The sequence below is a fragment of the Monodelphis domestica genome, chromosome 2 (assembly GCF_027887165.1).
Source record: "Monodelphis domestica isolate mMonDom1 chromosome 2, mMonDom1.pri, whole genome shotgun sequence".
Taxonomy (NCBI): domain Eukaryota; kingdom Metazoa; phylum Chordata; class Mammalia; order Didelphimorphia; family Didelphidae; genus Monodelphis; species Monodelphis domestica.
The window spans coordinates 13,688,772-13,711,902 of NC_077228.1; the positions used below are offsets into that span (position 1 = coordinate 13,688,772).

Sequence of the window (23,131 nt, forward strand, 5' to 3'; positions counted from 1 at the left end):
GAGGGGGAGGGAGGGAAGAAGAGAGGGAGGAAGGGAAAAGGGGACAAAGGGATAGGGAGGGAAAGAGGAAGAGGGAAGGGACAGAGGAAAGGAGAAGGAGGGGGAGGAAGGGAACAAGAGGGAAGGAGGGAGTGCGGGAAGAGGGAGAGAGTGAAAGGCGGAGGGAGGAGTGAGGGAGGAAGTTGGGAGGGGGAGGAAGAGAAGGGGAAATTGAAGGAGAGGGGGGAAAAGGGGGAGGAGGAGGGAGGGAACAGGAGGGAAGCAAGGAGGGGGAAGGGAAGGAGGGGAAGGGAAGGGTGAATGAGGGAGGAGGGAGAGAGGGATGAAGGGAAAAGGGGACACTGGGATAGGGAGGGAAGGAGGGAGGGGGAACGGAAGAAGGGAGGAGGCAGAAGGAGGGAGGGACAAAGGCGGGAGGGGGAGGAACAGGACGGAGGGAGGGAGTGAAGGAGAAAGTTGGGAGTGGGAGGAAGAGAAGGGGGAAAGTGGAGAGGAGGGGGAGGAGGGGGAGGAAACAGGAGGGAAGCAGGGTTGGGGAAGGGAAGAAGGGAGGAGGAAAGGAGGGAGGAAGGAAGGAAGGAGGGAGGGAGGGGGGAAGAAAGAAGGTGGGAGGGGGAGGAAGGGAAGGGTGAATGAGGGAGGAGGGAGAGAGGGAGGAAGGGAAAAGGGGACAATGGGATAAGGAGGGAGGGGGAAGGGAAGAAGGGAGGAGGAGGGAAGGAGGGAGGGACTAAGGTGGGAGGGGGAGGGATGGAGGGAGGGAGGGAGGAAGTTGGGAGGGAGAGGAAGAGAAGGGGAAAGTGGAGGGGAGGGGTAGGGGGAGAGAGGGAACAGGAGGGAAGCAGGGAGGGGGAAGGGAAGAAGGGAGGAGGAGGGAAGGAGAAAGGGGAGATGGGAAGGAAGGGAAGGGTGAAGGAGGGAGGAGGGAGAGAGGGAGGAAGGGAAAAGGGGACAATGGGATAAGGAGGGAAGGAGGGAGGGGGAAGGGAAGAAGGGAGGAGGAGGGAAGGACTAAGGTGGGAGGGGGAGGGAGGGAGGGAAGGAGGAAGTTGGGAGGGGGAGGAAGAGAAGGGGAAAATGGAGGGGAGGGGTAGGGGGAGAGAGGGAGGAAGGGAAAAGGGGACAATGGGATAAGGAGGGAAGGAGGGAGGGGGAACGGAAGAAGGGAGGAGGAGGGAAGCAGGGAAGGACTAAGGTGGGAGGGGGAGGGAGGGAGGGAAGGAGGAAGTTGGGAGGGGGAGGAAGAGAAGGGGAAAATGGAGGGGAGGGGTAGGGGGAGAGAGGGAACAGGAGGGAAGCAGGGAGGGGGAAGGGAAGAAGGGAGGAGGAGGGAAGTAGGGAGGGACTAAGGTGGGAGGGATGGAAGGAGGGAGTGAGGGAGGAAGTTGGGAGGGGGAGGAAGAGAAGGGGGAAAGTGGAGGGGAAGGGAAGGAGGAGGGAAGGAACAGGAGGGAAGCAGGGAGGGGAGAAGGGAAGAAGGGAGGAGGAGGGAAGGAGGGAGGGAGGACGGAAATAGGGAGGGAAGAAGTGGAGGGAATGAGGGAGGGAGGAGGGAAGAAGGGAAGGAGGAAGGCGGGAGGGGGAGGAAGGGAAGGGTGAATAAGGGAGGAGGAATAGAGGGAGGAAGGGAAAAGGGGACAATGGGATAGGGAGGGAAGGAGGGAGGGGAAAGGAAGAAGGGAGGAGGAAGGAAGGAGGGTGGGACTAAGGTGGGAGGGGGAGGAACGGAGGGGAGCCAGGGAGGAAGTTGGAGGGGGAGGAAGAGAAGGGGGAAAGTGGAGGGGAGGGGGAGTAGGAGGGAGGGAACAGGAGGGAAGCAGGGAGGGGAGAAGGGAAGAAGGGAGGAGGAGGGAAGGAGGGAGGGAAAAAGGGAGGGAGGGAGGGAAAAAGGGAGGGAGGGAGAGGCAAAGGAGGGAGGGGGAGGAAGAGATGGGTGAATGAGGGAAGAGGGAGAGAGGGAGGAAGGGAAAAGGGGACAATGAGATAGGGAGGGATGGAGGGGGAGGCGGAATGGAAGAAGAGGGAAGGAGGGAGGGACTAAGGTGGGAAGGGGAGGGATGGAGGGAGCGAGGGAGGAAGTTGGGAGGGGGAGGAAGAGAAGGGGGAAACTGGAGGGGAGGGGAAGGAGGGAGGGAGGGAACAGGAGGGAATCAGGGAGGGGAGAAGGGAAAAAGGGAGGATGAAGGAAGGAGGGAGGAAGGATGGAAGGAAGGAGGGAGGAGGGAAGGAGGAAGTCGGGAGGAAGAGGGAAGGAGGGTGGGAGGAGGGGAGGAGGGGAGAGGGGGATGGGGGAGAGAAGGAGCAAGGGAGGAGGGAAGGAAGAAGAAGGGAGGGGGAGGAAGGGAAGGGTGAATGAGGGAGGAGGGAGAGAGGGAAGAAGGGAAAAGGGGACAGTGGGATAGGGAAGGAAGGAGGGAGCGGGAAGGAAGAAGGGAGGAGGAGGGATGGAGGGAGGGACTAAGTTGGGAGGGGGAGGGATGGCGGGAGGGAGGAAGGGAGTGAGGGAGGAAGTTGGGAGGGGAGGAAGAGAAGGGGGAAAGTGGAGGGAGGGAACAGGAGGGAAATAGGGAGGGGAGAAAGAAGAAGGGAGTAGGAGGAAGGAGGGAGGGGGAGGGAGGGAGGGAGGAGGGAAGGAGGGAGGGAGAGAGGAGGGAAAGAGGGAGGAAAGAAGGGAAGGGAGGGAAGGAGGGAGGGAGGGAAGGAGGAAGGGAAGGAGGGAGGGGGAGGAAAGGAGGGAGGGAAGCAGTGGAGGGAGGGAAGGAGCGGGAGGAAGGGAATGGTGAATGAGGGAGGAGGGAGATAGGGAGGAAGGGAAAAGGGGACAAAGGGATAGGGAGGGAAGGAGGTGGAATGGAAGAAGGGAGGGGGAGGGAAGGAGGGTGGGACTAAGGTGGGAAGGGGAGGGATGGAGGGAGCCAGGGAGGAAGTTGGGAGGGGGAGGAAGAGAAGGGGGAAATTGGAGGGGAGGGGGAGGAAGAGGGAGGGAACAGGAGGGAAGCAGGGAGGGGAGAAGGGAAGAAGGGAGGAGGAGGGAAGGAGGGAGGGAAAAAGGGAGGGAGGGAGGGGCAAAGAAGGGACGGGGAGGAAGGGATGGGTGAATGAGGGGAGAGGGAGGAAGGGAAAAGGGGACAATGAGATAGGGAGGGAAGGAGGGAGAGGGAATGGAAGAAGGGAGGGCCTAAGGTGGGAGGGATGGATGGAGGGATGGAGGGAGGGAGGGAGGGAGGGAGGGAGGGAGGGAAGAAGGGGAGGGAAAGTGGGAGGGAAGAAGGAAGGAGGGGAGGGAGGGAGGGAGGGGGGAAGAAGGGAGGGAAGGAGGGAGGGGGAAGATGGGGAGGGAAGGAGGGAGGGGGAGGAAGGGAAGGGTGAATGAGGGAGGAGGAATAGAGGGAGGAAGGGAAAAGGGGACAATGGGATAGGGAGGGAAGGAGGGAGGGGAAGGGAAGAAGGGAGGAGGAATGTGGGAGGGAGAGGAAGGGAAGGGTGAAGGAGGGAGGGACGAGATAGAGGAAGGGAAAAGGGGACAAAGGGATAAGGAGGGATGGAGGGAGGCAGAATGGAAGAAGAGAGGAGGGAAGGAGGGAGGGACTAAGGTAGGAGGGGGAGGGAGGGAGGGAGCGAGGAGGGAGTTGGGAAGGGGAGGAAGAGAAGGGGGAAAGTGGAAGGGATGGGGAAGAGGAGGGAAGGAACAGGAGGGAAGCAGGGAGGGGAGAAGGGAAGAAGGGAGGAGGAAGGAAGGAGGGAGGGAGGATGGAAGGAGGGAGGGAAGAGGGAAGGAGGAAGTCGGGAGGAGGAGGGAAGGAGGGTGGGAGGAGGGGAGAGGGGGAGAGAAGGAGCAAGGGAGGAAGGAAGGAAGAAGGGGGAGGGGGAGGAAGGGAAGGGTGAATGAGGGAGGAGGGAGAGGGGAGGAAGGGAAAAGGGGACAATGGGATAGGGAGGGAAGGAGGGGGAATGGAAGGTGGGAGGGAGGAGGGAAGGAGGGAGGAAAGAAGGGAAGGGAGGATGGGAGGGAGGGGGAGGAAAGGAGGGAGGGAAGCAGGGGAGGGAAGGAGGGAGGGATGGAGGGGGAAGGAGGGAGGGGAAGGGAAGGGTGAATGAGGGAGGAGGGAGAGAGGGAGGAAGGGAAAAGGGGACAATGGGATAGGGAAGGAGGGGGGGAAGGGAAGAAGGGAGGAAGAGGGAAGGAGGCAGGGACTAAGGTGGGAGGGGGAGGGATGGAGGGAGGGAGGGAGGGAGGAAGTTGGGAGGGGGAGTAAGAGAAGGGGGAAACTGGAGGGGAGGGGAAGGAGGAGGGAGGGAATAGGAGGGAAGCAGGGAGGGGAGAAGGGAAGAATGGAGTAGGAGGGAGGGAGGATGGAAGGAGGGAGGAAGAGAGGATTGAAGGAGGGAGGGAGGAGGGAAGGAAGCAGGAGGGAAGCAGGAAGGTGGGAGGGGGAGGGAAGGAGGGAGGGAGGAGGGAAGGAGGGAGGGAAGAGGGGGAGGGAAGGAGAGGGAGGAAAGAAAGAGGGAGGGAGGAAGGAAGGAGGGAGGCGGGAGCGGGAGGAAGGGAAGGGTGAATGATGGAGCAGGCAGAGAGGGAGGAAGGGAAAAGGGGACAATGGGATAGGGACTGAAGGAGGGAGGGGGAAGGGAAGAAGGGAGGAGGAGGGAAGGAGGGAGGGAGGAAGGTGGGTTGGGGAGGAAGGGAAGGGTAAAGGAGGGAGGGAAGAGAGAGGAAGGAAGGGAAAAAGGGACAAAGGGATAGGGAGGGAAGGAGGTGGAATGGAAGAAGGGAGGAGGAGGGATGGAGGGTGGGACTAAAGTGGGAGGGGGAGGGACGGAGGGAGCCAGGGAGGAAGTTGGGAGGGGGAGGAAGAGAAGGGGGAAATTGGAGGGGAGAGGGAGGAGGAGGGAGGGAACAGGAGGGAAGCAGGGAGGGAGGAGGGAAGGAGGGAGGGAAGAAGGGGAGGTAAGTAGGGAGGGAGGGAGGGGCAAAGGAGGGAGGGGGAGGAAGGGAAGGGTGAATGAGGGAAGAGGGAGAGAGGGAGGAAGGGAAAAGGGGACAATGGGATAGGGAGGGAAGGAGGGGGAATGGAAGAAGGGAGGAGGAGGGAAGGAGGAAGGGAGGAGGGAAGAAGGGAGGGCCTAAGGTGGGAGGGATGGATGGAGGGAGGGATGGATGGAGGGATGGAAGGAGGGAGGAGGAAGGGAAGAAGGGGAGGGGAAAGTGGGAGGGAGGGAGGGGGGAAGAAGGGAGGGAAGAAGGGGAGGGAGGGGTGGAAGGGAAGGGTGAATGAAGGAGGAAGAGAGGGAGGAAGGGAAAAGGGGACAAATGAATAGGGAGGGAAGGGGAGGGGAAAGTGAAGAAGGGAGGAGGAGAGGAGAGACTGATGAAGGTGGGAGGGGGAGGGATGGAGGGAGGAGTGAGGGTGGAAGTTGGGAGGGATAGGAAGAGAACAGGGAGGGAGGTTACAGGAGGGAAGCAGGGAAGGGGGAAAGTAAGAAGGGAGGAGAAGGGAAGGAGGAAGGGGAGATGGGAAAGAAGGGAAGGGTGGAGGGAGGAGGGAGAGAGGGAGGAAGGGAAAAGGGGACAATGGGATTGGGAGGGAAGGAGGGAGGGGGAAAGGAAGAAGGGAGGAGGAGGGAAGGAGGGAGGGAGGAGGGCAGGAGGAAGAGAAAAGGGGACAATGGGATAGGGAGGGAAGGAGGAAGGGGGAAGGGAAGAAGGGAGGAGGAAGAATGGAGGGAGAGACCACGGTAGGAAGGGGAGGGATGGAGGGAGTGAAGAAGTTGGGAGTGGGTGGAAGAGAAGGGGAAGAAGGAAAGAGGAAGGAAGGAGTGGAGGGATGGAAGGAGACAGGAGGGAAAGTGGAGGAGGTAGGGGTAGAGGAAGGGAGAAGGATGGAGGGAGGGGGAGGAGGAAGGAAACAGGAGGGAAGGAGAGAGGGGGAAGAGGGAGGGAGTGGAAATGGAGGAGGGAAGGAGAGTAAGGGAACAAGAGGAGGGAGGAGGAGGGAAGGAGGCAGGGAGGATGGAAGGAGGAAGGCGGGAGGGGGAGGAAGGGAAGGGTGAATGAGGGAGGAGGGAGAGAGGGAGGAAGGGAAAAGGGGACAGTGGGATAGGGAGGGAAAGAGGGAGGGGGAAGGGAAGAATGGAGGAGGAGGGAAGGAGGGAGGGATGAAGGCGGGGGGGGGAGTCAGAGGGAGGGAGAAAGGAAGTTGGGAGGGGTAGGAAGAGAAGGGGAAGAAGGAAAGGAGGAAGGAGGGAGGGGGAGGGATTGAGGGAGGGGGCAGAGGAAGGGAGGAGGGAGGGAGGGGATGGGGAAGTAAGGAAACAGGAGGGAGGGGGGAAGGAAGAAAGAAGGAGGAGGGAAGAGGGAGGGAGTGAAATGGAGGAGGGAGGAAAGTAAGGGAACAAGGAAAGAAGGGAAGGGAGGAGGAGGGAGAGAGGAGGGAAGGAGGAAGGCAGGAGTGGGAGGAAGGGAAGGGTGAAGTTGGGAGGGAGGAAGGGAAAAGGGGACAGTGGGATAGGGAGGGAAGGTGGGAGGGGGAAGGGAAGAAGGGAAGAGGAAGGAAGGAGGAAGTAGGGAGGGACGGAGGGAGGAGGGAGGTAGGAAGTTGGGAGGGGGAAGAAGAGAAGTGGGAAAGTGAAGGAGAAGGGAGGAGAGGGGGGAGAGTAAAAGGTGGGAAGGGGAAGGAGGGACAAAGGAAGGGGAAGGAGGTATGAGAGGGAAGGAGGAAGGGAGCCGGAAGGAAAGAGGGAGGAAGGGAGGAGAAAGAAAAGCGGGAGAGGGGAGCAGGGATGGAAGGGGGAAAGAATGGGAAGTGGAAGGGAGGAAAGGAAGGTGGGAGGGGGAGGTAGGGAATAGGAGGATGGAGGGAGGAAGAGAGGGTGGAAGGTAGGAGAGGGATGAATGAAGGCAGGAGGGGGAAGTAGGGAGGAGGTAGGGAAGGAGGAAGGAGGAAGGGTGAGGGAGGGAGGACAAGGGAGAGGGAAGGAAGTAGAGGGAGGGGGAAGGAGGGAGGAGGGAGGGAAGGCAGGAAAGGCCAGGCATGAGCCTTAGGAACTTCTCTCTGCCTCTGCCAGGCACCACCAGCTCTCTCGTGGGAGGAATGGGTGCAGACATGGCCTTCCTACAATGGCACGGGCACAGCCTGCAGTGGACGAGACAATTCTCTGGTCGTTAGAGCTCAGCATGTGCCAGGCAGGTAGAAAAGCTTCACTTTTACCTAATCCAAACCCTAGATCAGCAGATTCTGGAAAATCTGCCGTCTGGGTGTCTGGGACCCATTTCTTTCAGCCCTCGACGCTCCTGGAGTCTACTGTCCAGGAGACGCAAACACTCCGTTTGGGAGCTACAAAGGATACTGGAAGTGTCCGTAGTCGATCAGGAGGAGGCCAGGGTACAGCAGGATGCAGAAGGCGCTGGCGATCTAGAAGCAGAAACGGGGGCGATGAATCTCGGGCCTCGGGGAGGCAGGGTGGCCCATAACTGGCATCGAGCCCCCGAGAGGCTCTTTTCTCTCTGGGTATCCAAAGCTGCTTCTCTCCCTAAATTATAAGGAAGCCCCTGAATTCCTGGGGCTGCCCAGTAACACCATTTTCCGATGGACAGGACAGGCACCCGGGCAGAGCCTCTGGGGTCCTCTACAGGGCCTGGCCAGCCCACTGTCCTGGGGGAGGGGTACCAGGATCAGCGTCTCCCCACCCCCCAGCTCCTCCAGCCTCTGCATTCAGCATTGCAGCAGCTCCCTAACAGAGCAATGGCACGGGTGGCTTAAGTCAAGCTCACTTCCCCAAAATTCAGCTCATCGAGTTATTCTCTGGGAGGGCATGAAAATAAAGCCTAAAACAACCAAGCTGACAAATCCTGAATAGGAGACCTGCTTGTCTTCCACAGAGTGGCACGCCTCTGTGGAAGGGATCACTGCAGCCTGTGAGCAGGTCTGGACCTGAAGAGAAGCAGAAGCCAGCCACTGGGGTACTTGCCTTCTTTTGGCTCGAAGCTTCTTTCAACCAGTAGCAGTACAGCACCACGGCAGGCACGTAAATCACCAAATCGGCTACAAAGACTGAAAGACAAAAGGTGGGAGGCCTGTGAGCATTCTCGAGGGTCCTCAATGCCCTTCCCACTGCCCCACAGTGCCAGGCAGTGTGAACGAGTGGATCAGAAAACATAATCAAGTTAACGATAATGACAACGTGATAACATACCAAAATTTGTGGGATGAAAAAACTGTATCTCTAAATGCTTACATCAATAAAAGAGAGAAAGAGCAGATCACTGAATTGAGCACGTGGTTTAGAAAGACCAGAAAAAGAACAGATTTTAAATTCACAAACACCAAAATAGAAATCTGAAAAATCAAAGGCAAGATTAACAAAGTGAAAGTTAAAAAACCATTAAACTAATAAAACAAGGAGATAGTTTTAGGGGAAAAAAAGAAATGATGGGTTATTTTGACTTCTTAAGAAAGAGAAGAAAACCAAACTACCAGTATCAAAAATGAAAAAGGTGGCTGTATCACTAATGAAGAGGAAATTAAAATAATTGTTAGGAAATGGTGTCACCAACTACATTCCAATAAAACCGATCATGTAAGTGAAATGGATGAATACTTGTAAAAATACAAGTTGTCCACATTAACGAGAGGACATAGAATGCCTAAATAACCCTATCTTAGAAAGAGAAGTTGAGTAAGTCATCAATGAGCCCTCTAAGAAAAAAATCCCAGTGATTTCCATTACAAGTGAATTCTACCAAGTATTTACAAGAACAACTAATTCCAATTCTACAGAAACTATTTGAAAAAATTAGTAAAGAAAAAGTCTGCCAAATTTCTTCTACATCATACATACGGTCTTGACAACTAAATCATTTTTTGATTTGGGGTCACCGCAACATGAGGAACTGTATTTCGGGGTCACAGCATTAGAAAGGTTGAGAACCACTGGGCTAGGCAATGGGGGTCAAGTGACTTGCCCAGGGTCACACAGCTAGGAAGTGTCTGAGGCCAGATTTGAACCTAGGACCTCCCGTCTCTGGGCCTGGCTCTCCATCCACTGAGCTATCCAGCTGCCCCCTACAATTGTATTTTGATAAAATTAAATACAATTACAAACACTAGAAGTATAGGAATAATGGAGCTTTTCTTATAAGTAGTATCCATCTAAAACTAAGAACAAGCATTATCTTAAACTAGAAGCCTTCCCAATGAGACCAAGGGAAAAGCAAGGATGTCCATTATGGTAATAAGACAAGAAAAGGAAATGGAAGGAATCAGAATAGGCAACAAGGAAACAAAATTCTCATGCTCTATAGATGATATAATGGTTTACTTAAACAAACCTAGAGAATCAACTAAAAGATTATATGAAACAACAAGCAACTTTTGCAGAGTTGCAGGATATAAAGTTAATCCATGTAAATCTCCAGCATTTCTATATCTTACCAACAAAATCCAGCAGAAGAAAAAAAGAAATTCTATGTAAAATTTCCACAAATGAGGGTAGCTGGGTAGCTCAGTGGATAGAGAGCCAGGCTCAGAGACCGGAAGCCCTGGGTTCAAATTTGACCTCAGCCACTTCCTAGTTGTGTGACCCTGGGCAAGTCAATTAATCCCCACTGCCTAGCCCTTACCATTCTTCTGCCTTAGAACCAGTACTTGAGTGTTAATTCTAAGATGCTAGATGATGGGTTTGAAAGAAAACTAAAACACTGCAGACACACTTAAGATTCTTGGTAGCTGCCAAGACAAATCCAGGAGCTATATTAACATAATTATCAAATGCTTTTCAGCCAAATAAAGACAGCCTAAACATTGAAGAACTGGAGAAATATTATTACTTGCTCATGGGCAGGCTGAGCCAACACAACAAAAACGACAATTCTACCTAAAGTAGTTTACTGGTTCAATGCTACCCCCAAACAAATTACCTGCAAATTATTTCAGAGCCAGAAAAAATAACAAAATTCATCTGTGAGAACAAAAGGATGTTCTCGGGGAGGCAGCCTGGCAGCAGCGGTCTCACTCCATAACAACATGGTGATCCTCATCAGAACAATGCGGTCCTGGCTAGGACACAAAGAGGGGGAGGGGTGGCACAGAGCAGGGACCAAGAAACATGGAGAAGGATCTGCCATCCGGGGTTTGAGAGACCTGAAGATCCAGGACTGGACAGAACCAGCGAGGACAGCAGGAAAGCAGCTAGGCAGAGGTTGGGGCAGCCGGGCCAGAAGGAACAGCAGGCCTGGGGACCAGACAGTTTGGGGCAGAAAGAGAAGTCGGTGCCGTGAGCCCAAGAGGACAAGCTGGTTCTACAGGAAGATGGGGACTCTAAGCCTGCAGCCGTGGACTCTCCTGGGTCTGAGCTCCAGGGGATCAGAGAAAAGCGGGGAGACCTGCTTCTACTAGAAATCCTGGCTGAGGCTGGGTGGCCAAAGCATGGGCCCTGGGGGGACGCTCATCCTGGGGATAGCTGACAGCTCGAGTCCTGAAGGAGGCCGGCTGCGCTGGGAGACATTTGAGATTCGGGAAACCGCCAAGACTGACCGGAGCAGGAGAGCCTCCCCAGGGCCACAGGGAGTGGAGGAAGATCCAGGGCACCTGCAGAGTCAGCATCCCGGCTCCTCCGGGCTCTGCCTCCCCAGGATTGGACTTGGGAGAATGCCGGGGATGGCCCCATGGGCCTCCCAAGCGCAGGCCCTCGTCTGGGCAGTGCTAACAGGGCTCCCTGCCCAGGAAGAAGGCAGCTGTGGCTGTGGCAGCACCGGCAGGACCTGAGCCTGGACCCCCCAATCCTTCCTTTTGTTCTCCGCCTGCCAAGGGCTTGGCCAATAGTCAAGCAGGAAGGAGATCTGATTACTTCCTAGGAACCCCGCCAGGGTCATGTGCTCCGAGCAGACCCCCACTGCGAGGCGCCATAACCTTCTCTTTAAACCACGGAAACAGCCCTGGTTCCACCCTTGGGCTTCTCATCACGTGTTCTTTTTATTTGACGCCCTTTCCGGAAAGCCATCCAGGGGAGAGGAGGGGGAGGGGTTTGGAGGCTTCCTGGAAGCCCAGCATCCTATCAGAGAGCAGCCCAGCTTCTGGAGCTCAGCAGGGCCGGAGGGGGCGGGGCGAGGGAGGGGGCGGGGCAAAGGAAAGTCTGGCCCTACACCTTCTCCTCCTCCTGCACTGCCTATAGAATGCAGCTCTGGAGAAAGGCATGACTTGCCTTTGCAATAAACCGTGTGGAACTAGATTGGCAGCGAGGTAGTATGTGCGATAGATGCCGGGTCACGGGAAGGCCTGAGTTCAAATCCAAACTGCTGGGTGACCCTGACCAAGTCACTTCACTATTTGCCTCCGTTTCCTCAACTGTAAATTGGGGGAAGACAGAACTGGAAGCACCCCTGGGAGGTTTGTCAGGTGCTGGGCACAGAGCCTGGCACCCCGCAGCTACCCTGAAGTGCTTTGTCCCCTCCTACCTGTTGCTCGCATGAATAACTTGTGTCCAGGGCTCTCATAGCCCCGGGATGTGTGGAGGGCCACCCAGGCCGGATCCAAGAGCTCCGCCCTGGAAGAGAACACAGGGCACAGGCTTGAGGGGAGGGGCCCGGCTTCCGACTCCCCCATTCCTGCCTGGCTCAGGCTGCTCTCCTGCACTTGTGAGAACCTCAGCAGTACAACCACTAACTAAACCACAGGGCCCGACTGGAGGAAGAAGGCAGCGTCTGAACCCAGTCCAGAAGAGGCTCTTCTCACTTTGCTTTTTTCATTTGATTTCCTCCCACAAAGGGGTGACATGGCGGCTGCTGGTGCAAAGGTGATGACATCATAGCCATCTCCCCCAGTGGTGGATGAGGGAAGGGAAGGGGGGGGAGGGTGAGAATTCGGGACTCTGAAAGCGAGGTTCTCAGGGTCGACATGGTTTTGTCTGGCTCTGAGAGGGGTACTTAAAGAGAAAGCTGCACCCCCCTACCCCCAGGAGGATCCACCTCTGTGACAGGCAGGCCAGACAATGAAGACTTCCTGTTCCACATGAGCCCCTGCCAGGGCAGGAGTTATCCTCTGAGGGGCCAGGCAGACTGGCTCCCTCGGCTTGCTTTTCATCTAGATTTCTCTCAGCTGTGGGGGTGGCTGGGGAGAAGGGGGAGGGGGCGTTGGACAGACACCTGGAGGGTCTCAGCAACAGCCTCACCATGTTCTAGGTCATACTGCCTCGGAGTCAGGCTCCCGGAGGCCTCCGTGAACTTCATTTCACACTGTGCATGAGTTGGCAGCAGGGCTGATTAATTCAATAGTTGTTTTACTTTTGGTTTTATTAATTTCTCCTTTAATTTTTAGGATCTCTAATTTAGTTTTCATCTGTGGGTTTTTAATTTGTTCACTTTCCAATTTTTTCATTTGCATGCCCAATTCATTGACCTCTGCTCTCCCTAATTTGTTAATATATGAACTCAAGGACATAAATTCCCCCGAGTGCTGCTTTGGCTGCATCCCATTGATTCTGATATAATGTCTCATCATTGTCGTTCTCTTCAATGAAATTGTTTCTATGATTTGTTCTTTAACCAATTTTGGAGAATCATATTATTTAATTCCCAATTAATTTTTGGTTTGCCTTTCCATGTACCCTTGCTAATTATTATTTTTATTGCATTATTATCTGAAATGGTTGGGGTTATTATTTCTGCTCTTTTGTACTTGTTTACAATGTTTTTATGACCCAGTACATGGTCAGTCTTTGTGAATGTGCTGCTGAAAAGGTGTATTCCTTTTTGTCCCTATTTATTTTTCTTCATAGATCTATTAACTCTAATTTTTCCTAAGATTTCATTACTTCTCTTACCTCTTTCTTATTTATTTTTTGGTTTGATTTATCTAGATGTGATAGAGGAAGGTTCAGGTCTCCCACTAGTATAGTTTTACTATCTATTTCATCCTTGTGCTCCACTAGTTTCTCCTTTAGAAATATGGATGCGATGCCATTTGGTGCATACATGTTGAATACTGATATTTCCTCATTGTCTATACTGCCTTTTATCAGGATGTAATTACCTTTCCTATCTCTTTTGATCAGATCTATTTTTACTATGGCTTTGTCAGATATCATGATTGTGACTCCTGCCTGGCACCATCCTCAGCATCAATCCTAGGCCAGAAGGAAGGGTTCAAACACAGTGAGGGCGCTCTGGTAGATCCAGATTCCATCCAGGTGGCTGAGTCAGCCGGAGTGAACATGCCCCAGACTGCCTGGCCCAACGCACAGCCCCAACATTCTGACCACCTGCTGTCTGGCAGACATCAGGGTCCGAATGGTGCATCCATGGTGGACACACATTAGCATTTGTCAGAGCCTGTGTGCTGAGAGCACAGGGTCTTCCCAGAGCAAATGCACCTCTGTGAAGCCGAACTGCCCATCCTTCCCTCCATCGTTACCCTGGGGAATGGAAGAATGACTAGACTAAGGCCTCTCTCCCAAGCCTGAAAGCTGGGGCACCCAAGGCTGTCCTCGTCCACAACAAAATGGTGGCTCCTCTTCTAAGAAGCATGGGGCCTTTATATGGCACCACAGCACACAAAGCTGAGCCTAGAGGCAGGAAGCCAAGAGATCAAATTTGACTTCAGACCCTCCCCAAGTGGGTGACCCTGGATGCGCCCCTTACTTGCCATCTGCCTCAGTTTTCTCATCTATCAAATGGGATAGTGGCTACCACCTCAGGCCGTCTGGGGACCAAATGAGAGAATAAAAGCAGGGCGGGTAGCCCCGGGCAAGCTCATACTTACACAAAGGCACACAGGAGGCTGTGGTAGGCTGTCAGGGGCGGGTAGTCCAGGCCCCAGTACTGTAGGTCGTTGTCACTGCTATTGACATACCTGAAAAGGAAGAGACATCGTTCTCACTCACCCACACTCGGAGTTAGTGCCCCAGCCATCCCTCGAGGCAACCACCAGCGCTCAGCACTGCCTGCCACAAACTTCTCCCTAAAGCCCCCTTAAATGATGTTGGCAACAGGCACTGGAGGGTCCCCTGCACCCCATCGATAGAGCTCTAAGTAGCCCCTCCTGCCAGCAGGCCCTGGACAAAGTTAGGAGCTCCCAGAAGAGGCAGAAGACCATCTCTGCCCTGGGGGAGCCCCCATGCTAATGGCTTAAGTCCATCCTACATAGGAGGAATTCACAGGGGGAAGAGCTGAAGTTGGGGGTTTGGGGGGAGGCTCTGAGTCAGTTTTGAGAAAGCTGGGGGTCAGGAGTGAACACTACAGGCCTCAGAGAAGGCCTGGCAGATACAGAGCATTTGTAGAGGAGGCCTGCTGCACTGCCTCCCAGGAAGGCTACAAAGGTGGGAGGCCGCCAGTCAGTGGAGGACAGTGGCTCCCAGAGGTCCTTGGCAGCTGAATGACAGGAGTGGGAGAAGACCAAGCGACACAGGGTCCAAGAGGGAGCTGATACATGAAGAGAGAAGGAGACACCCAACAGGGGTGAGGCTGGCCAGCCTTGGCCCCAGTTAGGACATGGAGGCCAGGATGACTCCTGGCAGCCCGGGCTCTGGACAGATGCTGCGGAAGACCTACAGGTTAGAGAGCTTCCACCAGAGTCAGGAGAACCAGAGTTCCAATCTGGCTTGGGATGCTTGTGGCTGTGCATCCCTGGGCATCTGTGCCCCAGTTTCCCCATCTGTAATAGAGGGCTAATAGTAACACCCATTTCTGAGGGTGTGAGAATCCTGAGCGGTTTGTAAGGCAAACCTAAAACCACCCAATAAAGGCATTGTCGTTGCCTTCACTGCAGTATCCTGGCAGTGGCCTGAACGAAGACCTCCCTCCATACCCTAAATGAGGAGACAGAGGTCCACAGAGTCTCCTTCCAGGGCAGGATTTGGTCCTGAGTTCTCCAAATCCAGAGTCTGCATGCCACCCACTACACTGTCCTGCACACAAGGCAATGTGGATGAAGGAGAAACAATATCAGGGAGACCAAGCTCGAGGACATTTCAAGCACCAATCACCTCTGAATAACCCTGCCAGTCCAACTTATTTCATAAAGTATTTGCAAAAACTCGTGTTTAGCGGGACAACAGGGTGGAGATCCAGGCCTAGAAACAGGAGGTCCTGGGTTCAAATCTGGCCTCCGATACTTCCTAACACTCTGACCCTGGGCAAGTCACTTAATCCCATTGCCCAGCCCTAACCACACTTCTGCCTTAAAGCTGATGCCAAGACAGAAGGGGAAGATTTTAAAAATGGATGTTTACCAATAGAGGGAAGGAAACAAATCCCCTATCTAGAATGCTTGCAGCACTGACATCCTCTTTACCAATGATAAGGGGAACTTCTTAAGGATGATTTTTGAGCATTTAAAATAAAGTTGCAATAGTACAAAAAGCAAGTTTTGGGGGTTTTGGTTTCTAGGAGATTACTCGCTTACAAAAATGAGCAACATAGAAATGTGTTTGGGTGGTGACACTTGTAGAACCCAGGCCCAGGCTTGTCAGCTCCAGGAGGGGAAGAAGATAACATGGATCCTAGAGCTTTGAAAAAACTAACATGGAAGTTTGTTATCAAAATAAAACTTAAAAATTAATAAATATAAAATAAAACAAAGTTGTCTCTTCTAGATGAAAGGAAGACCTATTTTCCAGAAAATGGGTCACCAAAATCATGATTGGCCCACACTAAAGAGCTTTCCCAATCCCTGCTTAAGCCTTTTCCACCTGGATAAAGACAACTGGACATGGATTTGTTATATTGAAAATTAATATCAACCAGTCCTTATTTTCCACCAAGCTTATTAATAATCACTTGAGATAGAAAAAGGTAGGTAAGCATAGATTTAAAGTCTATTCCTTACTCTAAGTTTGACCACATGTAGCCATCCTACAGGAAAATCTCCCTCTCTCCCTCACCTGTCTGCTCCAGCCTGCAGTCAATGCCAAAAAGACCCCAGTGGGCTCTGCCCACCTCCCAAAGCGAATACACCTCCATGAAGCCGAACTGCCCATCCTTCCCTCCATCGCTACCCTGGTAAATGGAGAAATGACCAGACTAAGGCCTCTCTCCCCAGCCTAGAAGCTAGGACACCCAGGGCTGTCCTTGTCCACAACAAAATGGCGGCTCCTCTTCTAAGAAGCACATAACCTCTAGATGGCATCACAGCCATCTAGAAAAATGTTGATGAACTGGGTTGGCAACTCAGGAGGGGGAGGAGATGAAATTCCCTCTACACAGATTACATTTATTATTTCCTGAATTCATCGAATGGACATGGGTCAACATTTCCCTTGGCCCCATCTATCTGTTGCTGAGCTCCCGTTTGAAGCTATTTGCTCTCTCGAATGGCCTTTCACATGCTGCAGATCCCCCAGACTCCCTCTTACTTCACCAAACAGCTCTTGTTGCTATCAGACAAAATGGCACCAGTGTGAAGAGCAGCAGAGGCTGTAGCTGGGGCAAACGTCCCATAGGCGGCCTAAGGTGTTGGGATGACCAGGAATTCGGGGCCCTCTCTGGGCCACACACTGCCATGAGCTCTAGAGGTCCCCGAGAGGCCTTGACAAGCATCCCCTAACAGAGATGATCCCTAGAGGCTGAGAAGTGGGACCCAAGCTGACGCTGCTTCTCGGGGTGGTTTCCAGAGAGAACGTGCCACCTATCTGGGTCGTGCCAGGACTTGGAGGCGCCACATTTCTTTTCCAGGATCCTGAGATGCATCAGGGGTTATTTCTGGGGCTGCAGGGGCCTGAGGCTAGGCATGGCACTTCCCTGCCTACCCCTGCCAGCTGGTTGGATGGAGGAGGCCATTCCTCCTGATGATGTCTGAGGGGTGCCATCAGGTCTGGGGGTGTTGGGGCTGTAGCTTGAACTATCTCTACCGAGCGAGTCACGGTTTGCCCTGCCAGGCCCACGTCGGCTCCTGTGTCTCCTCCTGGGTGCTCAGCGGCTGGTCTGCCCATTTGGGGTCAGCTGGTCAGCTCTGGTCCAGCAATGCTAGGTGAGGGCAGAGCCTCTGGGGCGGGGGCCAGGCCCGAAGCCCCCCCTCCGGAGTCTCAGAAAGAACCGAGGAGACCATTTCACTTGCCTGGCGCCTGAGTCCTTGGAGACAGGCAGAGGAAGGGGACTTGTGACTGCCGGGCGCAGGGCCCGTGGAGTGGGTGAGCAGCTCCTGGAGCAGAGGACAGACCAGCAGCCACCCAGCCCACAGCTGGATTCAGTGAGCCTGGAAGAGAAGGGAGCCCCGACACCATAACGCGGGCCTTCCGAGGCCATCTGCAAAAGGCAGCCCTCCTCCCGTCAGGCCCTCAGAGCCTGCTGGCCCTGCCAGACTCTCAGAGGCCCTGCTGGCCCCGCGCTCGGCTCTCTCAGCTCCTCCGGGCTATTCCTCCATCACGGCGTCTGTTCTCTCCTGCACCTTCTGGCTCGGTGGGAATCTGGCCTCTGAGGGAGAAAATCCATTTTCTCCCATGTGAACTCTTTCTACTTTGGATGACCGATTGTTAGAAACACCAGGACTCGGCCCCCAGCCCTGGGGGAAGGGGAGAGGCTGGCTCAGGCCATGGTCCTCCATTCTGGCTCTGCCTCACACAGTCGGCAGCTCCAGGCACCGCCAGGCTGCCCCTCACAGCGTCTGCTGCCAGGTGCACACTCACATCGTCGAGGGTCTCAGTGAGCCTCCAAAGGCCAGCTGCCTTGCTTGGTATCAGCTGGTGGAGGGCCCAGAGAGATGGAGAGGGGACAAGGGAAGCCACCACTGCCTCCCTGACCCCCTTCCCGAGTGGAGGGCTAAGAGCTCGGGCACGATGAGGGAGGAGAGTCTGCAGGAGGCAGGGAGACCCAAGAAGATGGCCATCAAGGAAGGTCCATCAGACCTGCTGGTGCCCCTGGAGAAGGCGGGACCCAGGCCCAAGGGGACACCTGGCTTTCTTCCTAGGCATGGGGCCATGTCTGGATGCTGGTCTGAAGGGGAAGGAAAAAGCATCCATCCGGCCCCACTCCGGTGCCAGGCGCTGTGCCAATGCTGCTGACAAGGGGGTCCTGGGAGCCGGGGCTGCAGTCACTCTCACCCAGAGATCTCGGGACACACTTGTGGGCATCGGGAAGAGCCAACATCTGGGGAGAGGCTGACAGCCTCCCAAAGCACATGGAGGAGCCTGGAATAAAGGAGAGAGGCCCCGGGGGGAATCTGGGGGGGCCTGGGACAAAGAGACGGAGAAGAGCCCCCAAAGGAAGGCGGTTCTGTGGGAGGTGGGACGAGGGGTCTGTGGAGAGGCCGTGGAACCCCCAGTGACCTCAGATCCACTCCCTCAGCTCTGGCCAAGGGCAGGAGCCGAGGAAGCCAAGGCTGGGAGCTACCAAAAACCCACTTCCCAGCTCACCATGAAGCCCGGTGGCTCCTCCTGACCGGCTCCCCCCAGCCCCAGGCTCAGCACATTGGGAGGGGCGGCCCATGCCCTGTAAAGGTTGGGATTTGGAATCAGAGGCCCTGAGTTCGACTCCCGGTTCTGCCACTTAAGCCCTCTGTGACTGCTGGCTGGTCATTCTGGCTTTCACTTCCCCGATTCCCCTCACGACCTCTTGAGTGACAAGAGAGCCGGCCTGTACACACGCGGGGCTCTGTGGCTGGACGCTCGGCTCACACCCCGTTCTCCCGTCCTTGGGCCCATTTTACAGGTGAGGAAGCCGCGGCTAGAAGAGCCCGGGGCCTCAGTGGCTCCAGGATTCCCTCCCTGTGCAGACCCGCCACCACAGCACAGTTACGGAGGCGGCGCTGCCGCGGTGGGCGTTTTGGCCCCTGACGCTGGCGACGTCTCTGCCCTGAGCCTGGCCTCGGCAGAGCCTCAGCCCCGGCCCCGCGCACGGGGCGACCGAGGCCCGACCGTGCGCCGGAGGAGAGCCCCTCCCCGCTCGGTGCGCGTCCCCCGACGTCTGCGGAGCCACTTGGGGAACCAATGGCTCCTGATTCCCAGATGAATCATGAAAGGGGGCGCAGGGTGGCCGGGTGACCCTCCCCTCCCCCTCCCGGTGGCAGGCTGGACGGCCCGCGGGCTGAGAACCAAGAGTGAGAGCCTGAAGTCGATGCTGATCCCCCTTTTCCGCTAATGAACTTCATGAAACACAACGGCTGGTAGGTACTCGCTTGAGTTACAACAGCCGGACAGCGGGCCGGAGGCCGAGAACACGCCGACGGACAGCGGCCAGCAGCCCCGGCCCTGGGACGAGAGCAAGGCAGGGAGCCGGAGCTGGGCCGGGGAGGGAGGAGGCCCCCAGGAAAGGGGCCACTCCAGAGAGCTCCAGGAGGAAGAGACGGGAAGGAGGACGGAGCTAAGAGCTGACCAGGGCAGGCGGACCTCGGGATCCCCTCGGGGTCGTGGGGAGAAGCAGGGGCCTGGCAGGGAGCAGAGCCGGGATGCAAACCCGGCCCGGCTCTTTCCAGGGTGCCACCAAGGGCTCCGGCTCCTCTTCTAGCCCAGCTGGCCCTGCAACTCGCCCTCTGCCCGAAGCGATCCCTCGTCCTCCGTCACTTCTCGGGCGCCACCACCAGCTCCTCACCCCGACTTCCCGGCCACCCTGGCCCAGGTTCCCAAGCCTCTGCTTCAGCCCTGGGGGACTCCTCCCCGCCCTCCCCAGCCAAGTGGGGAGAAGCCGCCCCACAGGGCTAAAGGGCCTCCCCCAAAGATCAGTCACTGCCCTGCTGCCCCAAGCACACCCTCCCCGCCAGCCCAAATGATCCGCAGCCTCCTGCCCCGGGCCGGCCTCCCCCAGCGTTCTCTTCTCTCCTCCTCTCCACGCCCCTCGTCCCCCTGCTCAGCGGAGGGCCAGAACCCGAACCCAGGACTTCCTCCCTCCCGTCTCTGACAAGGAAGTGCCTCCCTCTCTGCCGAGCCAAGCCCTGGAGCCCATCCTGCCAGCTTCTCCAGCACCAGCGCCCGAGATTTCTGATCAGGGGTCCCGCCTAGGAGTGCGGCCTTCAGACACGCCTGGGCCCCCCCCCCCCCCCCCGTTCTGAGCTCTGCCTCCCCTTCGGGCTGGGGAGGGGGCCGGCGGCACGCACGTACCACTGCTTGGCCGGCAAGTTCCAGGTGATCTCCTGCCAGTGTCTCTGAGCTTCGTAGTCTCCAAACATGGGCGGCTTTCCGGCTCCTGGGGAGAGAGGGAGGAGGAGAGGCAGCCGAGGGCTCGGCCCCTGGGCTCCTTTGCTTTGAGGAGCTGCTCTGGGCCAGCCCCCCCCCCCCCCCCCCGCAGGACGTCCGAGCCCGGCCTGGCCGTGCCCCAACCAGCCCTGGCACGTCCCCGGGCGCCCTGGGAGCCTCCTTCCGGCTCTGATAACCCTCAGTTCCTGTCCTCGGCCTCAGGGAGTGGGAGAGGCCACACTGGAAGCCAGGCCCCGCCAGCTCCAGGCAGGGAGCCCCCCAGCCCCCCGCCAGCGAGGGGCCTCTCGCCACGGTCCTTTTGGGCGCCGCCTTCCTGGATTTATCTCCTCATTTATGAGTTTGTTCCACTCAGAGCGGAAGCCCCAAACGAGGTCCTGCTTGTTTCTAGCCAGAGGTTCAGGACTCCCCTCCCCCAGGGGGCAAAGCACTCTGGGGGTTGTTGCTCCCCAAGCTCGTGCGTGCCTCAGGATCTCGGAGTCGGGGGTCCTGGGGGGCCGCCTCAGCCGCCCCTCCCCCGGCCCGAGGGGCCCCTTTGGTCCTACTGTCTGTCCCGAGATGCTCCCGCCCTTCTGTCTGGGCCCAGAGAAGGGCAGCGACACGGGCTCCCTCTGGGCCAGGCACGGGGAAGCCCTCCAAAGACCAACCCTGAAGCGAAGGGCTGGGAGGATTCCCCTGTACACTTGAGGAAATGGAGGCAAAACATGCCCAGAGCTGTCCAGTGTCTAAGGCCAAATCTGAACGCGGCCCCGCGCTCTGGCCACCCAACACTGCACAGAGGGGTGCAGACACCCAGAGCTGGGCTCCTCCCGCCTCTGCATGTGTAGACACACGCGCTTCCACACGCCTGCGCCCTGCCTGCTGCCTTTGTACATGCGCTCACATGTGGACTTCCACGCGCACACGTAAATCGAAATACGCCCCCCCGACCCCCCCAAACGTGTGACTGTCTTTCCGGCCCGGCCGGAGCAGAAATCCGGCTCCCTCACCAGGTGGGGGGGGCTCAGAGACGTTCTTTCGGCCTTGATGGGGAGAAGAAGCTCTGCTGAATTAGGAGCCCCCCCACCCCCCCTCGTTGGGCCGTCTTTCCGGCTCTCCTTCAGGACTCTTCAGAGGGACAAACACAACAGCGGTCTGTCGGGAGGACACAAAAGGGAAACTGAGGCTGTGGGCGGACGGCTGGGCCTGTTTCAGCGTCAGGAAGTCTTCGCTTTCCTCCCTCCAGACTGTCGTCAGAGAGAACCCAATTCAGCCCCTTCGGGCCGGAGTCCCTCCGTGGCGCCGCCGTGTCCTATCAGGGGACGACGAGGCATCATCCCGAGGGGTCCGTGACGTGGGGAGATGCCGCCAGCTCCCCCTGGGCAGGGCCACATCCGGGCACTGGTGAGGCAGACACGCGTTCCTGCTCCAGTCTGACTGGGGGGGGGGGGGGGGCAGCCCTCAGCTTCCGCCAGGTCAGCGAGCTTGGAGAACGGCTTCCGGTACGTGCTCGCTGCGCAGGACACACACACAGGCCTTCCCAAGGGGCCTCCCTGAGCCCTAAATGCATGTGGTGTCTCCCACGGTGCTGCTCTCCTTCTGCCCCTTGGGGGGGCCTCGGCTGCTTCCCAGAAGTCTTCCTTGGGTCCGGCTGCCTCCCGTCCCGGCCAGGACTCTCCAGTCCCTTGGATGGACTCCGGTGAGGCAGACGCTGGCCCTTCCTCACCCCCTTCTCCAAGAGCAGCCGCTGATGGGCGGGTGGGAACCTGGAGAAGGATGTCGCCTCGTCGCCGGCTGAAGCGATGGCCTAAATCTACTCCCAGGAAACCCGGAACAAGAAGCGCCCTGGATTCAAAAGAGGAGCCGCCTGACTAGCCGCCACGGGGCAGAAGGACGCTTTTATGACTTTGCAGGGCGGCGACTGACGGACAAAAGAGCACTAGCGAAGGCTGGGCTTTGGCTTCTTCTGAGTCCTTGCCGAAGAACAGACTCGCTCTTGGAGGGCGGCTCATGAAACTCCTCCCCACTGCCCAGGGAGAGGCGAAGGTCCTGTCAGGCAGCTGTCCCTTCCCAGCTCTCCTGTGAGAAGCTGTGCGATGATGTACTTCTTTGCTTCCTGTCCCTTCTGGCCGTCTGAATTCTCGGCCCTCAGGCCAAGCAGAGGCGCCTGGCCGCCGGGGAGCTGACTCGGAGCGTCCTGTTTCAGGGTACTGATCTGAGCCGCCCCAGGACGTCCCGGAGCCCCTCCCCCTCTCCCAGAAATCCCCTTTCACGAACAGAGTATCTTCCGGAAGAGGAGAAAACAGCTGCAGGGGACCCCAGCCCAGCCGGCCCAGAAGTCCATCTTCCATGGAAACGGACTTCTTCAGATGCTGTTTTGTGCCTTGCTGGATGGCCTCTGGTGCTGGGGATGAAGCCTGTCACTTTACAAGCGTATACGAACGAGACTCCCCTGGAGACCACCCAGATCGTCGCTGGGGTTTTCAGGGTGCCGAGACCTCCTGACCGCTGCCCTGCCGGGGCTCTGGCCACAACGATCAAACTGTGAAACAGACTGCAGAGATGGTCCTCCTCGAGGGTCAGACATTTCTTCCGCTAGATCAAGTGATGTCAAAACCATTTCAGTGTATTGTTCTCCTTTCTAAGCCAGTCCTGCTCCTGGCCCTGATGCCCTGCCCTGCCTCGCCTCGCCCCTTCCACCTTTCCCATCTCTCCCCCATTGACACCAATCCTTCCATTTCTCCTGCCATCCCCTCAGGCTCCTTGTGGCTCAGGGGCGGGATGGAAGCCACCACATCTGGCCTGGGAGATACCAGGGTCCCTTTGGCCTTGGGAAGCCCTGATGAGGCCAAGCTTACCGACTCGCACCCGACTCTTGTTATGGCTGGGTGTTTATGGTGACCCGAGGCCTGGGCGCTTCCCCTGACTTTTGTGTCCGGCCATCTCCCGAGGTCTCCAATGCTCCTTTCTTTCAAAAGCAGGCCCGCTCTTGAGCTTGGTGCACCTCCAGGGAGGAGACTTCCCACCTTCTCCTTTCAGC

General features: G+C 56.8%; 1 protein-coding gene and 1 long non-coding RNA gene across 2 annotated transcripts in view; one reads left to right on the top strand and one right to left on the bottom strand.

Moving 5' to 3' along the window:
• ALG6 (ALG6 alpha-1,3-glucosyltransferase) overlaps window positions 1-23,131 on the bottom strand; it is a 42,240-nt gene that overhangs the window by 13,793 nt on the left and 5,316 nt on the right. The window contains exons 2-6 of the mRNA XM_056815030.1: window positions 20,020-20,104; window positions 13,755-13,844; window positions 11,453-11,541; window positions 7,969-8,051; window positions 7,348-7,412 (exon numbers count right to left, since the gene is read on the bottom strand). Coding sequence (XP_056671008.1) covers window positions 7,348-7,412; window positions 7,969-8,051; window positions 11,453-11,541; window positions 13,755-13,844; window positions 20,020-20,104 — 412 coding nt within the window. The remainder of the gene's footprint in view (window positions 1-7,347; window positions 7,413-7,968; window positions 8,052-11,452; window positions 11,542-13,754; window positions 13,845-20,019; window positions 20,105-23,131) is intronic.
• On the top strand, window positions 6,493-8,455 carry LOC130457039 (uncharacterized). The gene is made up of 3 exons (XR_008916020.1): window positions 6,493-7,187; window positions 7,280-7,508; window positions 7,880-8,455. It is a non-coding gene; the product is annotated as an uncharacterized LOC130457039 (long non-coding RNA).